Source organism: Calypte anna, chromosome 9, assembly GCF_003957555.1.
Source record: "Calypte anna isolate BGI_N300 chromosome 9, bCalAnn1_v1.p, whole genome shotgun sequence".
Classification (NCBI taxonomy): Eukaryota; Metazoa; Chordata; class Aves; order Apodiformes; family Trochilidae; genus Calypte; species Calypte anna.
Window position 1 is genome coordinate 293,006 of NC_044255.1, and position 17,553 is coordinate 310,558.

General features: G+C 42.0%; 1 protein-coding gene and 1 long non-coding RNA gene across 8 annotated transcripts in view; one reads left to right on the forward strand and one right to left on the reverse strand.

Annotated features, from left to right (window-relative positions):
• The window catches only part of AGFG1 (ArfGAP with FG repeats 1), a 36,232-nt gene extending 23,370 nt beyond the window's left edge, over positions 1-12,862 (reverse strand). For all 7 annotated transcript variants that reach the window (XM_030456055.1, XM_030456054.1, XM_030456057.1 and 4 more), the window contains exons 1-2: positions 12,625-12,862; positions 2,654-2,747 (exon numbers count right to left, since the gene is read on the reverse strand). In XM_030456055.1, coding sequence (XP_030311915.1) covers positions 2,654-2,747; positions 12,625-12,791 — 261 coding nt within the window. In that variant the 5' untranslated portion in view covers positions 12,792-12,862. The remainder of the gene's footprint in view (positions 1-2,653; positions 2,748-12,624) is intronic.
• A 587-nt stretch (positions 12,863-13,449) lies between these two features.
• LOC115598772 lies at positions 13,450-17,553 on the forward strand. The gene is made up of 3 exons (XR_003987909.1): positions 13,450-13,477; positions 14,562-14,674; positions 17,180-17,553. It is a non-coding gene; the product is annotated as an uncharacterized LOC115598772 (long non-coding RNA).

Below are 17,553 nucleotides of genomic sequence, written 5' to 3' on the forward strand. Positions count from 1 at the left end.
AGTAAGGAACACAAAAATACAGGTGTCTTCCAATATAGTAAAAAGATTGAAATCTGTATTTGAGGTAAAAATTCATCTGCAAGCAGCTCAGGTTATCTGTGCCAGAAAGATTTTCCTTGGGTGACATATATACAGGGGAGACGATGGTGTCTCACACCTGAGGAAAAGCTGCTTTGAATAATCTCTTCCAAAGCAGTTGTTTAGTAACTGAATGTTTACCCACATGTGCCACGAAGATAACAATTTGTTACAATTTAAGAAAGTTACTATTTTGGAGATTAGATTTATTTTTTTTAAAGAAAACTTCAGCCTCATACAACACATTGTCCCTATAAATGCTCCTTCAAGGAGAGTGGAGAACTACTTCGTCCAAGAACTGAACACCTTAGTAATACCTTTACCTCACAGAAGCTTTCTTGCTATTTTGTTTTTTATTCTGAACAAGCTTCCTATTGTACACCATGATCTACCCATCTGGAAGCAAGAAGACTTCCCAGAGGCATTGGCTATGTTGGAGAAAGACTGGGAGGACAAAGTGGGAAAATATTTTACAAGCTACAGAATAATTGAAGTTAAACATCCTAGATTACATATAAAAACCCTCAACATTTTGCACAGCTGCACCAAATAAAAAACAAATAAAGGTTACAACATCTAAACCATCTAGTGATTGTACCTGTACATCACATTCTAAAATATTGGACAATTACATATTTGAACAAGTGTATATATTAAGAAAATAGATTTTCTAGAATAAACAAGAGACCTATAGTGAAAGGCAAGCTAGAAAAAGAAGGGGTTCTTGGTGAGATGGGATCAATTTCATCTGCCCAAAACTTTATCTTATCTGCAGGTGAGTATTCCAAAGTTCAATACCAACAAGAGTAAGCAAAATGCTTATTTAACTACTTGCAGTATACAGCATGACAAAATGTGTTAAGCTGCAATATTCTAAGTATCTAAAACATCATCATTTCTGTCCAGTACATGAGCACCTGTTAAATATTCCTTCTGCAATTACAAATATCCATTTAAAGTTAATATAGAATTAAGGCAATGCACTGCTATCCAACCACCCAAAATTAAACCCAGGTGAAGATAATCTTCATTTATAAGGTAGCTCCTTTAAATGACTGCAATACTTTAATTAGAGGAATCAGTACTAAAAACATAAAGACCCTTGCTTCTGAAGCCTCAGACAGCATTGCAGAAATACATGAACTTTTTTTAAGTCAATAATGAATTATGTATCAACTAAATCATCAGGACTGGCAGAATGTTCAGGTCTCTGATGAGAAAGACAACTACACTAACCGAGTAGGGTAAAAAATGAATCTGGTAACATTCTCAATTGCAGATTCAGTGAAAAGACTGAAATGAAAACAGGTGCAGGGAGGGAGGGACACACACATTTTCCTTTACACTTGAAGCTTAAAGCAAAGTTGGAGTTAACAATCTAAGCTTACTGAAAGAAGCTCCAACACATTGTATGTAACCCACAAAATATCCTTTATTATTTTTCCCTGTACAAAAAGCAGCAATACATGTTATACATGTATGATGTATATACATACAAAGCTATACAACTTTAACATGTCAAAACAATTTAAAAGAAAACTAGTCAAAGCCATTAAGAGTATTTTATAATGCCTGTAAGAGGTTAGATCTTGTTCTAGCTCTATTTAAAGGAATCACTCACTATAACAGTCATTTCAACAAATAACACATTTACTAGGACAGAGAGAAATTGCTGCTTCTATTTTCATTCTTTAACCTGACAGCTGTGAATGGGACAAGCTTAACAAAGTCAAGTATCAGCCTTTTAAGCTAATGATGGGATTTATCCCCACAAAGCTTCACAAGAACATGTTAATAAAGACACTCTGTAGCCTATAATCAATAGTTCTACTAAAGCAGAACACAGGCACAATCAAAGTGAAATACAACTTTTCTACAGAGAAGCAGCAAAAGCTGCCTATAAAATCCTCAGTTCCACAGTACAGTATTAAAAGACAAAACGTCATCTTCAAGTCAAAACCAGCCACATTCCAAGTTTACATGTCCCAGAGAGCCAATCCAACATTTACATCAGATTTAGCTTTCATATAATTAAAAAGAGCAAAAAGACAGCACACTAGAACTTTTTGTCTTTAAAGACAACCCAAGCCACTTTAAACATATAGATACTTACTAGATATCTTTTGAGGACAAAATTCTCCCTTTGCTTCTTCACTTTCAAGAAGCTTCAACACTAAAATACTTTCATTAAATAAAGAGGCTATATAAATTACTAGACTTTGACACCTATTCTGAAGAAACAGAGCTACAAGCAGCAAATTTATTTTTGCCATGGTATACTCTTCCAGTAAACATTGCTGCAGTCAGTCTCAAGGTCTAAATTGGCAGGGAAAAAAAAAAAAGACAATAGATGCATATTTTGCCTTACACAAACACAAAACTGAATTCAGAAACACTGATGATATAAATCTAGATTGTCAGGGTTGGGCAATAACACATAACAATGATAATCACCTCTTTAGAGGTATCTCTTCAAATTGTGTTGATTTTAAAAAAGTGTTTTTGCTATGAAAACACAGTGTTTTAAAGTTTAATATTGAAGTGCCAAAACTTACATGCTCCAAATAATACTTACTTCATTTCCATGTTTTTGCAGAAATTCTATTTCCTGTTGTGTGAAAGTAGTCATTGAAATTGACTTCACCCTGTGGGGTGGATTCAAGCCCCGTCTAAAAGAAGAAGAAGCAAGAAACATTTAGTCCATGTTGAGGAAATCTGCCATCATACAATCATTTTTAACATTACAGCCAGAATTCAGTTTTAAACTCAAGAACCATCTCTCAAAAAACACTCATTTAGACACTTCCATACAACTTAAGCTCACCTTAATGTATCATTCAGCATGCAATGTCAAATAATTGAGCTTTAGGGGAGACAGATTTTTATAACTGGATATGCAAACTCACTTTTGCTCTTTCTATGCAAATTTATAACCACAAAATTAGACATGTCTAAATCTTAATCTGCTTCTACAAACCTGTACACCCTTGCCTTTACTCCTTCCACCTCTCAATCCTGGACCCTTCTGTTGTAGTTTTCGTTCCCTCCCACTTCTCCCTTACTTCAGCCTTACTACAACTTGTAACAAATAACTAGATTGCTTCAAGCTCAACTCCCAAGCTCAGTCTCATTTTCTCTTACTTTAACTTACACCTCCTGTTTCCTCTCAGAATCCCTTTCTAGGCTACTATTTTTCTGCCCCTCCATCCCTAGGTCTGCCTTCCTCCTCCTCCTGAACACTACACAAGTAAAAAGACAATCATAGAATCATAGAATTGGCTGGGTTGGAAGGGACCTCAGAGATCAAGTCCAACCCTTGATCCATTCCCCCCGTGGTTCCCAGCCCATGGCACTCAGTGCCACATCCAGGCTCTTTGGAAAGAGCTCCAGACACGGAGAATCCACTACTTCCCTGGGCAGCCCATTCCAATGCCTGATCACCCTCTCCAGAAAGAAATTCTTTCTCATCTCCAACCTAAACCTCCCCTGGCACAACTTGAGACCCTTTGTGCCCTCTTGTCTTGCTGAGAGTTGCCTGGGAAAAGAGACCAACCCCCACCTGGCTCCAACCTCCTTTCAGGGAGCTGTAGAGAGTGATGAGGTCTCCCCTGAGCCTCCTCTTCTCCAGCCTCAACACCCCCAGCTCCCTCAGCCTCTCCTCATAGGATCTGTGCTTGAGTCCCTTCACCATCCTGGTTGCCCTCCTTTGGACCTGCTCCAGGACCTTGATATCCTTCCTGAACTGAGGGGCCCAGAACTGGACACAGGACTCAAGCTGTGGCCTCACCAGGGCTGAACACAGGGGCAGAATCCCTTCCCTGGACCTGCTGGCCACGGTGCTCCTGAGCCAGCCCAGGATGCCATTGGCCTTCTTGGCCACCTGGGCACACTGCTGCCTCCTGTTCAGCTTCCTGGCAATAATGTTTTTACTGTGCTCTCAGATGAGAGATGCCACTACTAATGCAACAGCTTAAAACTTCAGCAGCTCTGCCTTAAACAAAGATTGGCACCATGCTCTCATCCACACCACAGACTGCAGCAGCAGAGCAAACAAACTCAAGTCACTAGTGCTGCCAAAGCCTGACGTGGTCAAACCCAGTGCAGTCAAAACCTGCAAGCAGAGAGAAAAATCCTGCTGAGCAACAGTGCCTGGGTAAGAAAAAGCTTTTTTTGTTTTCAAGCTCTTTCTTTCAATCCATGCTAACTACAGCTTTTGCCCACCAATACTTACAATGAAAACCAAGCCATGTTTTGCTCAATGGAAACAAGAGCATTACATCCCACACACAGGAAGACTGGATGCAGTAACTCAGGGAATACCACAGGGTTAGTTTTAACACTCAAGTTAAGCAGGCATGGATTTCTGCCATAAAAAAAAAATTATATAGATATATATACACATTACTTCAAGATATCAAAGAACACAAAATTCTGTGTTGTGGGTATGAAAAGGAAGTTTCCAGAAAGGAAGCTGGGGGAAGCTTCCCAGACCTAATACAGGGCTAACATATTTTTAACTAGTCAACTGATAGAAGTTTTATTGACTGTATTTAAGATGACAAGTAGTTTCCTTAAAACTTCCCATCTATTTCAAGAACACTATCAATTGTTATCCATCAATACAGCACACAACAGAAACATGATGTTCTGAATATTAACACTTTATACTCAACTTGTAAAGAAAAGTATTAGCATTCAATTCTAAGTACAATGGAATTGATTTTGCACAGAGCTTTCAAATTCTCCTTGACAACTAAATTCACACTGTACCTGTAAGAAGACATTTCTCATTCCATGTTTGTTTAATTGCCACACTTGCAGTTACAATTTAGATACTCATTAAAACAATATAACATTTTTGCCTAAGTTTCATTAAAAAAAAGATTTAAGGCACTTAAAGCTTGAAAGACTACTAAAAAGAAACTGATTTTTTTTTGCCAACAGATACAATGAACTTAAGAGTACCTTAAAAACAGCAGTGACACACAAGCCTACTGGCATGAGAATGTTACAGAATGCTACATTTTTCAAATCTTAGCTTATTAAATTAGACCCCATAATTCATCACCTCAGCAAGAGGCCAGAATAAGTTTTCAGGTTAGAGAGGGAGGTTTCAACATAGTTTATGCAACTCAACCATCAGCAAATTAATTTGTTGTTCCAAAATGTTTAAATTCCCTGGTAAACAAATAGCAACGTAGCATCTTTCATCTAGTTTTAAATAAAATCTACCTCATAAATAAACAGAGCTTACTAAAATACCGCACTACTATCCAAGATCTTTTTGACAGAAAAATCCATTTTAAGATAATTCAACCTAAAAAAAAAAGAAAAAAAATTGCTAAGAGTTCTACACAGTGAAACTTCATCGTTTCAGAGCTGGTGCTAGTATTAGGTTTGTTTAGGTTTCATTTGGCTTGGGATTTTTCTTTTTTTAAAGACTTTCTTGGACCCCTGTCAATAATTAGATTTTCCTAAGCAACACTATAGAATGGCATATTAAGTGTTAGCATAGAAACAAAGTTGGCATGCCACAAAAACATGAAAAAATACCAAATACTACAATCACCCTTGCTTTAACAATAAACATAAAAGTGGCTCTGTCTGCTCTAGTCTGTTCAAATTTACACTCATCCTAGTTAAGATGCATAGTTTGGAATTTCCAAGCTACTTAATGATGATATTAAAAGCAATAATTGCTCACTACACATTGACATGTTTTTATTTGAAGTTTCACTAACTTCAGCTGGCAACTGATTTTACAATAAATATAGTTTAAGTGCTATCCTGTACCTCTGTTTGCAACTGAAAGCCACTGCATAAGTTATTTAAGTAGTACCTACTCTATACACATCTACTGGGGCTCTTCAAAACCTTTACAGCAGCCAACACCTATCTTCAGTCCTGTTAAACAGCACCAATAAATGCACTTAAAGCACAGATCAGATTCAGTTTAGTCCAACCAGAGACCTCCTACATGCCTCTCTCTCCAGTGCAAACTGCTTTACAGTAATACCAAGGTTCTGGTTATAAAATGACCCAATTCACACATTAAATCTCTGCTGTGGGATAAAACGCAGACCCATTTCTTTAACACCCTCCTACTTGAGGAGGATGCATCCTGCTCCTAAAGGGCAGCTCACAACACAGCCACGTCAGATGGCTTGCATGATGGTGGTGAAGGAAGATTGGGAATCCTGAACTTCTATATCCATAAATGCAAAGTTAACTATTAAGCTGCACTACTATACATACAAGTTATTTGTATATATACAAGTAATTTTTTTATTTAACTTGGCAAGGGGTGGAGCCAATCCTATGAAAAGCCTCCTCTAATGCTAAAGGTGCATAAAAAGTCAGAGTGGAACAAGGAATTCAAGACAAGAAGCTGCATTACACAGCACACAAATACAACCCAAAACATATACATTATATTCCTTAGATAAATTACTTTGATTCTACCAGCAGAACAGCCAAAAACCTATTTTTTATGCCTTCTCTACCTAGCCTAAGGTACTTTCAATAACATTTTATTATACCTATGAACTGTCTAGAATCTCCCTAAAACTGAGCAGCTGTGAGATTTATAAAGCAGAATTCAAGGACCAAGTCTAAGTACTAAAGCTGCTCTTCAAAATCCTAAAATATTTTAACCTTCCTTACCTACTGAGATTACTGGATGACCAAAATAACTCATAAACAATTCATCTACATATGGGGGAAGCTTGCTGGTACACAGCCAAGCACAACTATTCTGTATGAAGAATTAACAAACCTTTTTAATAGGAAAATATATCTACTGCTTTCTTTGTTTCTTTCCATTTATTTCACAACTGATTTGCACAGCTTTAATGCTGTACAATATTCCCTATGGAACAGCAGAGAAAAAAAATGGATTCTGGTCCCTTAATCCAAATTAATAATGCCTCAATCTAAATTGATCCTGCACCAGTATTTGTGGCCTGCAGTGGTATCACTTACTCCTTTCTCTACTACAGAGCTGCAGAGGAAAACAGCAACCAAATGCTACCTCAACACTTAATGAAGGTCTGAGCTATCTCCTAAGAGGCCCTTGGGAAAAGATGAACCCACAGGACTATTCTGCCATCTGCACTTATCCGGCACACCACAGCTACAACATCCCACACAGAGATTCCAATCATCACTGTCAACTTCTTGATGCTCAGCAGGGGTTATTTCTGGGGACAGCACTGTGACCAGAACTTCCAGCTCTAGGACCACCTTCCATTGGATCAGTCCAAGCTTCTAGTGACACACCCTGGCATAGGGAAAGCTACAGAGAACATGAGCAGAACATGAGACCTCTGGTCTTTTAGAGATGTCCCAAAGGAAGCTTTAAGACCACAAGATTCTGAAGTCTGGCAAACAAAACACTAAACATTCAAAACTCAGTCAATAAGCACTGAGAATTTGTTACCAACACAGTTTAGTAGCAAATTAGGGTTGAACTTGTGATTGTTGGCAAAGCAGCCATTCCTGCATTCATCTCAAATGTCAAAGATGTCTGCAAAGGCCAGTGCTGGGGGAAAAAAAAAACAAAACAAAAAACCCCAAACAAACAAACAAAAAAAGCTGAAAACCAAAACCCAAATCATAGAAGAATGGGCTCTGCTGGAATAGGTTGTATCTGTAGGAGGAACAGTGGGCAGACAGCTTCTCAACACTGCTCATGTCCCCTTGTATCAGACTCAAACACTCCCTCAACCCTAGGCCAGCAAAATCTGATCCCCTGAGAAGGAGGAAGTTCATGAGGCAAGTCAAATGCCAAAACCACCACAGAGCACCCTTCATCCCCACGTCCACGTGTCTGGAAAACAAGCTTTAGAAAACCCAATGTCACAGCATTTAGAACTACTTCTATGCTACTGTTATTAGCAAAAGAGAATATTACAAGAGGTACTGGCCAATCCTTATACTTTTAGACCTCCCTGGAGACCCTCCACCATCTCACAGGCTCATTTATTTTTAACAGCAAAAAGCTCATGCACACATTTAGAAGCACAGACAAGGTTGATTTAATTTTTTTCTTTAAAAAACTATCAAACAACAAAACCACCAAAAAAAAAAAAAAAAAAAAAAAAAAAAAAAAAAACACCAAACCAAAACAAAAAACCTATATGGTTTCTGAATTGTGATATAGAGAATACCTTTGGTCTCCACCAAAACCAGGAAATACAGTAGTATAGGAAATACCTTTAAAATATGTATAATGCATACATACAACAGAGAACCATTTTCTAAACATCCTCCTAAAAAAAAAAAAAAGGACTGGAAAGTTAAGCCAACACAGCCAGAACTACCCTTCCTCTAACACTTTTTAATTAGAACACATTAATTTCTGCAAAACTTCTGGGGAAATAATTCACTAGCATTGCATAAAGACTTTTTTTTTTTAAGTTTATTACCATCTGCCATAAAATACTCCAAACTGGCTGATACAGAAACCCCCACCTGGCAAAATTTTAAAATTTTCAACTAGGAATAATACAAGCAGGAAAAAGAAGATCACATGATATAAGAACTGCAAGAAACTTCATTAAAGGGCTTTAGCATTTCCCACAGCAAACACAGTTTCTAAACATTCTTTGTTTCTACTTCCTGACACAGAAGTGCAAACATCTGAACCAGAGACTTCCTCAGTAAGCTGGGAAGGTAAAAGTAATGAGGGCAGCAGTGTGGAAAGGGGTAGAAAGAAAATCCTGATTTTCACATAAGTGGATTTTACTAAAAAAAAAAAAGTTAAGAATTTCAGTAGTATAAAAATTGTGGAACTCTTGGTGACTCTTGGTCAAACAGGAATATTTAACACTTGAGAATTAAAAACCAGTAATTTTATACAAGTTAGGAGGAAGCTGAGCAGGAGGGGTTATAGAAGTGCTTGAAAGCCAAGATATGCATGCACAGCTGAGAAGCAAGGCATTTGATAAGAGAAAAGAGGGATGTCACTGCCAGCAGAACACATGGTAGCATTCAGAAACATGACCAGAAGAACCTCACCACCATTTCCCAAGATGTGGTTTTGCTATAAATCTCCCAGTTTTTAACTGGTGTAATATTTGACCTGAGAAGACAACTCTCCCCTGCAGCATCTCTTCTACCTCTCAGGGAAGATGTTCCTACATACTCTACATTCTTGTCTTAACACCCAAAAGTTGAATTAGGCAGAGCTTGTGTGATGCTAGGGCATTTTATTCCACATGAGGAGAATCTGAACAGAGCAGAGATATTTTATACAAGCCACTATCCCTGACCTTTCCCCTTCATCAACCGTTTTGCATAGACAAACTTTAGCTCTGGTAAACCCAATCTGATGGGAAAACTTAAAACCTAGGTATTACAGAACAGGACCTCCTTCTCACCCTCAAGTAAGTCAGAAAGAGATGTCTTCAGCAAAGTCACTAATTGTTTTGATTTTTAGAACAAATTAGACATACTATGTTTGGAAAGAGTTAAGAAAATGGACATTTTGTAAAGCTACATGTAGCAATAAAAAGCAATGGTCTCTTTCTACACATAACAGCATTAAAGGAAAACTAATGATAGATCCAGAACAAAGGTTTTGGGTTTGCAGAGCATGTCCTTGCCAGGACGAAGAAAACGCACTTCAGAAAACTTGGGGAAAAAAAGAAAAAAAGAAAGAAAGAAAAAAAAAAGTTATACCTCAGGCTCAACAAGTTTAGAGTTAACATGGCTGTATATAACTACACTGATGTTAGCAATCACTTTTAATTAACTGAGCAACCTTTCTGAAGGAGACTTCCTGGGCACTTCATACTTGAAAAAACTCAACTCCAAGAATACTTCTACTCAACTCCAAGAAGACTTCCAGTACCAGATTAGAAAAAAATAATTAAAAAAAGAAGCAACACAAGCCACTCACATAGCATACAAACAAGATGAGGTAATAAGATTATTAAAGCCTTACAGTAAAGCAAGTATTATGAGGTACAATGCAAGCAGATATGGAGCTCTACAGAAGCAGCAGCACTTTTACACTTATTTGCCATTATGTGGTTTCTTTCCAAGTCATTCCCCTCCACTGTGGAATCTAGCAGTGAAGAGCATTTGGAAACAGAGGTTATGTGAAGGATTATTCTGATAGAAGTATTAAAAAAAAAAAAATTAGTTTCTAGTTTAGAAACAAACATGACCTATTTTCACACAAAGTCTCAGAAGTAACAAAAATATCTCACTGGCCAGCATCTAAGGTATTAACCAACACATATCCTCTCAGACAAAAAAGTTACTAAAACATTTCCAACTCAACATGAAAGAAGGAGCCCAAATTTATTTCAGAAGAAAGCCTGAAGTTCTTTTGAGAGTCCTTTACAACTACAAGCGTAGGTGCTATTAGCTGTAACAACTAAAAATGTTCTGTGGGTTATTATAGAAACACAACAATACTGCATGATTAGAAGGAAAGAGCTATTTGCATTTTATTAGAATACCAATACATTAACAACTGTTCTTCAGAAAAGGTTTCTCTCCTTGATAGGAGTGAATATCCAAATTTAGCAGCAAGTGACAGCTGTCCCCTGCTTACCAGCTGTTCCACTCCAGGTACATCCTTTTGGTTACTGGAAATTGGGCTATCCATACCTCCCAGTCAACAAAAGGAACTACTTTTGAAAGCCAAGATATGCATGCACAGCTGAGAAGCAAGGCAAGGAAAGAAAAGGTTCCTACTGAACCCAAGCTAAACACCTCAACAGCATTCATAATATGCTTGTCTATTAAGGTCAAGAAGCTTAAAAAAAAATCAAAGAAAATATTTTCATGGAGCAGTTTTATCATGCTGTCAGTTTAACCAGTAAGAACATGAGCAACCATTAAATAAGTTCTGTAGAGCAGCTTAAAACAGTTTCACATGCCAGCACAAATAAGTTTGCTAACAGAGCAAACAATAGCCAGAGCTGGCTGATTAAGTAGCATGTGTATATCAAAAACTATTTTTTTTTTCAGTTCCTGAACCTGAACGTGTTTACCATACTTGCATCAAGGTTGTTCAAATGTCTAACACAAAGAAGAAGAAAAAAAAAAAACAAAAACCCAAGACTAATTAGCTGTCTAGTAGCACAAAAGGCAGCTTGTTCCATGTGAATTCTTCACAGAACTAACATGTTTGCTTTGGTTTGAGTCTCAATATAATTACAAACTCTGTTTTAAAACAGCAGACCTTACTTGGAAGGCCTGTGTGGGGTATTTAGTCCTCCTTAGTAAGGGGAAAGAAACAAGTTCAGGCTTCTGAATGCCTTTTATGAACTCAAACCCTTAGAAATACAAATCCTTTGACATACTATTTATTACTTTGGTCACTCTTTGAATCTACTCCATTCCATAAACACAGTGCCACAGAAACATAAATAAGCAAAAAACCTTCAGCTACAGAAACAGTAACACTGAAGACTGAAAGGGTTTTTTTCCCCCAAGTTACACACATGTAAATGAAATTCAGAACTGACTGATGTCAGCTCTTAGTTCCATACACACTATTGTGGAGGAGGAAGGGTGGAAAAGGGAGGAGGGACGGGGGGAGGCCCACGCAGGAATGAGGAACAGGAAAAATGCAATCCACTTTATCGGAGCCAGTCCCTAAGCTTTATATACATAGTTTGTAGAAGTCATAGGTAGAAGAAAAAAAAACCTTCTACTACTTTTCTGATCAATCATATTACACTATTAAGGCTAGAGCTTATCCTCTAAGCTAGAGTTTAAAGAGTTCTCTTACAAACTACTGACAAGCGTAATTTGACACACAAAAGGCTAGGCTGGTAATTTAATTCAACATTAAAGTAAGACTTAAAACTCGGTATTCACTGCAGGGTTCATCTCTCCACATCTTTAAGACCTCTCATGAAAGCCAACTGCTCAGCCAGGTGCCCCCTTCCCTTTCCAAAAGTATTCTCCAAGCACTCGTAAAAATAACTGCACCTTCAATGCTTTCGGTGGAGGTGGTGGTGGGGCTGCCCCCTTCCCCTCTGTGCCGCAGCAAACGCCTTCACTCCCTACGTGCAGGAGAACACCTCCCCCGGAGCAGCCACAGCACCGACCGGGACCACTGCTGCCCTCCGGCCGCCAAGGCTGCGGCTTCCCCAGCCCGGCACACACACCCCCGGACAGCAACCACCACCCCCGGCGGCACGGGGCTCCCACGGAGGGGGGAGTTCAGCGAATACCCACGGGGAAAATCCTCCCGACCGCCTCCCCCCTCCCAGGAAGCCCCCGCCTGCTCCCCTCCGACGTGGCTGACCCAGCAGCCCGGCGCTCCCCTGCGGCAGGGAGGAAAGGCAGACTCCGGGGGGGAACAAGGCCGGCGCTGCCAAGCCAGAGGCGAGGCGCTGCTCCCCGCCTAGCGGATCGCTTCGCCGCTGCCTCCCCCGCCAGACGGGTCCCTCGGCGGCTAAGCGAGCCCAGAGGCCGGCCAGGGGCGGAGGTCACCCCGCCGGCACCGGGGCCGCCCTACCCCCTTCCCGCGCCGCTCGGAGCCGAAGACCGCTCACCCTCCCCCCCTCACACCGCACTCACAGGATGCCGGAGCAGGAGGTGCAGACGAAGCTGCCCACCGTCATGTCGGTGTAGGTGGGGCCGCGCTGGTCGCAGTCGAAGCACTTGCGGTTGGGCGGGAGGCTGCTCATCTCCCTCAGCAGCTTCAGGTGCTTCTCCTCCTGCTTCCGCTTGGCGCTCGCGGCCATGGCCCCGCCGGCGAGGGGACGGCCCGGCACGGCGCCGGGCCCCGCTCACACCCCGACGGCGGCCGCGCTCCGGGGCCCGGCGGGCGGGAGAAGGGAGCGGGGCGGACGGGGAGGGGGGAAGGGGAGGAAGGGGCGGGGAGGGTGACCGGCGCCGGACGAGCGGCCGGGGCGGGAGTGCAGTGGCCGGTCGCGCCGGCCGGCGGCACCGCGAGAGAGTCCGCGAGTTAAGGCGGGGCGGGAGGGGAGGGGAGGGAGTGGGCGGGGCGAGGGCCGCGGAGCGGAGGAGCCCGGCGGCGGCAGCAAGGTCCGGGGCGGCTGAATGACGAGCGCGGGCGGAATCTGCGCGACACCTTTATGAGATCAGACAAGGAGATGGCGGCGGCGGCGTAGCCCAAGGCGCTCGCTAGCGGCAGCGCCCCCTCCCGCGCGGGAGGACGCACTACCTCCCGCCGCCACCCCGGCCCGGGGGAGGCGGTGCCGCGGGGGCAGTGCCACCTGCCGGGACACCGCCCACCCCCCCACCCTCCCCTCAGCAGCGGGGAGCGAGGCGTGACAGTCCCGTGGAGAATCCCGATAGAAAAACCTCAAATGTTCGTTTCGGGAAGGGGCCGCCCCCAAACCGTGTGCGGGGCTGGGCCCCTCCAGCGACGCCCCCGCAGCCCCCGCAGTCCCCGCCGGCCCCCGGGGTGAGCGCGCGCAGCGGCCGTTGGGCGCCCTCAGGCGCGGTCTCCACGCAACCGTCGGTCCCGCTCGGTGCGGGCCCAGTCCCGTGGGTGCGAGCAGCAACCCCCCAGCCCGGGCCCTTCCCCACACACACACACACTCCCTGAGTATCGCTAGGAGCCGATCGCCTCTCCCCAAAGTCTGGGAATTCGGGCGCGGGAGGTAGCGAGGGGTCCCGGGGTGTGAGGGGCTGCAGTAGGGCTTGGTGAGGGCTGTGTGTGGGATCCCCACGAGGCAGCGGGAGGTGTGAGGGCGACTTGTGTCGTTTGGTTAAGGAAATGAGGAGTGCGGTTTCCCCTCGGGATTCTGGCTCCTGGTGCCCGGGATGGTTTCCTCAGCAAAGGAAAGAAAGCGGAGCCAGGAGTCACGTACATCTGCTGATATCCTTGAGGAACCCTGGGCTCTGGCTCGGACTCAAATCAGCTGCTGATCTGCAAAATAACGTGTTTGTTCCTTACCAAAGCGCCTGAAGGAATATTTTTTTTCAACAGAGCACAAAATGTTTTTTTAAAGAAGTCTCATTGTGCTTAATGATTCGGTGATTTAATTTGCAAAACTGCCTGGCAACTATGTGAGATTAAAATCTTCTGAGGTCTAATGATTCCCACTGCCGTGTGTGTAGGGTCAAGGTTTGTACCTCTGATGGCAATACATACGTTAGCACTAACTTGTGCAGGGGCAAGATCTGATCCATCGTGTTTTCCTCATAGTTTTAGTTAAAAAACACCGAGGACTAGATGTTCAGCATCAGTAATTTGCCATTCCTCCTCCGATTACTCTGGATATGCTTTTTGATGTGAGCTGATCAACGAGTCCTAAGTTTTAAACCCAAAGTACAGGGCACTGATCTCAATTTATTCTAATACTGCTGGCAGGAGCTTTTCATAGTGAAAAATAAAAATCAGGAAATCATTAAATAATCACAACTGCTTAAACAGCATTCTTAAAAGTAAACATTCAATGTTTCCACTCTCAAAAGGGCCAAATTCTCACTGCTTCCTCTATTTTTTCACCCCTCTCTGAAACGCTGATATCTTTGTTTTTCAGAAGCTGTAAGTTTTTTTCTGCTTTGTACAAAACATGCTGAGACTGGAAATTTGCCAGTGACCTAAACAGCCAAAAGCAGATGACCTAAAGTTGGGGAAGGAAAAAGTTTAAAGGTTAAAAAACATATTTTTTATATTTATTTTTTTTCCCCCAGAAAATACTTCAGAGAGCAACAGTTGGCCACCACACGTGCTGTGGTGGAGAGTTGCCACATACAGCTGTGTTTTGTTGCAGCAAAGAGTCAAAAGTTCTTGGCAGCTGGAGTGAGAACACCCAACTTCAAGTGCTGGTGTCACAAATGTACTTGCTGGAACAGTTATTAATACAAATAACACCATCGTGCTTGTAGCTGTCAGTGTCATGAAAATGTGGAACTGACCCCCAGGGAAGATGCTGATGCTGCCCAGGTCAGCCATGCAGCTCAGCACCAGTCTTATGGATTTCATATTAGACTGGATCAGGTTCTAATTGGCTTAATGAAGGAACAGTTCTGATGTTATTCATGGTCAGCACCAAAAATGATCTTATGCCAGTAGATAAATGTCCTTGACTAACAGTTAATTTGGTTTAGAAATTATTTTTTAAAACACCAAACTTCTCCCTTCTATATTTTATAATATAGGTTATTTTAATGTAATATATATATTTTATATATATTATTATATATATTATATTACTATAATATATTCTTCTATATATCATATATTTTTCTATAATATATATTTTTATATATCATATATATTATACATTATAGGAATATATATTCCTATAATTGATTGGGTTAGGGATCAGCTGAGTAATCTGGACATCCATAAGTCGATGGGTCCAGATGGAATGCATCCAAGGGTGCTGAGGGAGCTGGCGGATGTCATTGCTAGGCCACTCTCCATCATCTTCAGTAAGTCATGGGTAACAGGAGAGGTGCCTGAGGACTGGAGGATAGCAAATGTCACTCCAGTCTACAAGAAGGGCAAGAAGGAGGACCCGGGTAACTATAGACCGGTCAGCCTCACCTCCATCCCTGGAAAGGTGATGGAACAACTTGTTCTTGTCACTATCTCCAGGCATATCAAGGACATGGGGGTCATCAAGAGCAGTCAGCATGGTTTTATCAAGGGTAAATCATGTTTGACTAACCTCATAGCCTTCTATGAGGAAATTACTAGGTGGATAGATGATGGAAGAGCGGTAGATGTGGTTTATCTTGATTTTAGTAAAGCATTTGACACCGTCTCTCACAGCATCCTTGTAGATAAGTTGATCAAGTATGGGTTTGGTGATCAGGTAGTGAGGTGGATCAGGAACTGGTTGAAAGGAAGGAGTCAGAGAGTTGTAGTCAATGGGGCAGAATCTGGTTGGAGGTGTGTGACTAGTGGAGTCCCTCAGGGGTCGGTGCTGGGACCGGTGTTGTTCAATATCTTCATCAACGACTTGGATGAGGGTATAGAATGTACCCTCAGCAAGTTTGCTGATGACACTAAGCTGGGAGGAGTGGCTGACACACCAGAAGGCTGTGCTGCCATTCAGAGAGACTTAGACAGGCTGGAGAGTTGGGCAGAGAGAAACATGATGAAGTTCAACAAGGGGAAGTGTAGAGTTTTGCATTTGGGGAAGAACAACACGATGGCCCAGTATAGGTTGGGGGCTGACCTGCTGGAGAGCAGTGTAGGTGAAAGAGACCTGGGGGTCCTGGTAGACAAGAGGATGACCATGAACCAGCAATGTGCCCTTGTGGCCAAGAAGGCCAATGGCATCCTGGGGTGCATTAGGAAGGGTGTGGTTAGTAGGTCAAGAGAGGTTCTCCTCCCCCTCTATTCTGCATTGGTGAGGCCGCACCTGGAGTATTGTGTCCAGTTCTGGGCCCCTCAGTTCAAGAAGGACAGGGAAGTGCTTGAAAGAGTCCAGCGCAGAGCTACTAAGATGATGAAGGGAGTGGAACATCTCCCTTATGAGGAAAGGCTGAGGGAGCTGGGTCTCTTTAGTTTGGAGAAAAGGAGACTGAGGGGTGACCTCATCAATGTTTTCAAATATGTAAGGGGTGAGTGTCAGGGAGATGGAGTTAGGCTTTTCTCAGTGGTAGGACAAGGGGTAATGGGTGTAAATTGGAGCACAGGAGGTTCAAGTTGAATATCCGGAAAAATTTTTTTCCTGTAAGGGTGACAGAGCCCTGGAACAGGCTGCCCAGGGGGGTCGTGGAGTCTCCTTCACTGGAGACATTCAAAACCCGTCTGGACACGTTCCTATGTGAAGTGCTCTAGGTGGCCCTGCTCTGGGAGGGGGGGTTGGACTAGATGATCTTTCGAGGTCCCTTCTAACCCCTAGGATTCTGTGATTCTGTGTGATAATATATAATATATACATTATTCCTATAATATATATAATATATATTATTCTTATATATTATTCTTATATCATATATAATATATATTATATATATAAATATATATTATAGAAAAATATATATGTATAATATATCATATGTGTTATATATAATATATGTGATATATCTATTATAGAAAAATATATTCTATAATATGTATAATTTATATAGGATATATGGTTTTTATAATACATATTTTTTATATATTTTTATAATATGTGTTATTTTTTACCCCCAGAAAGTGCATAATGAGACTTCAGGAGGTGTTGCAGACACACTCTTTCCAAACACACATAAAATCCGTGGGACTTGGATTCTTCTGGAGGCTGTGAGCACAGAAATCTCCAAAATCTTCAGATCTGATTCGACTCCTGGGTTCCTACAACCAAGCACCTCCATCTTACCACTTGGTTTCCCATCCAGCCCGGTGCTTGAGTGACGCAACTGCCTGTGTGTAAGCACTTGTTACCCTGTTGTCACTACAGCTCTGAGAAGTGGATACATTCATTTCCAGTCCTGATTCACCTCCCCACCAGTGAACCAGCAGAGGTGCTGCTCTTCCACTCCTATTTTTTGCTGGCATTCATTTCCTCAAAGCAGATGGCTTGTGAG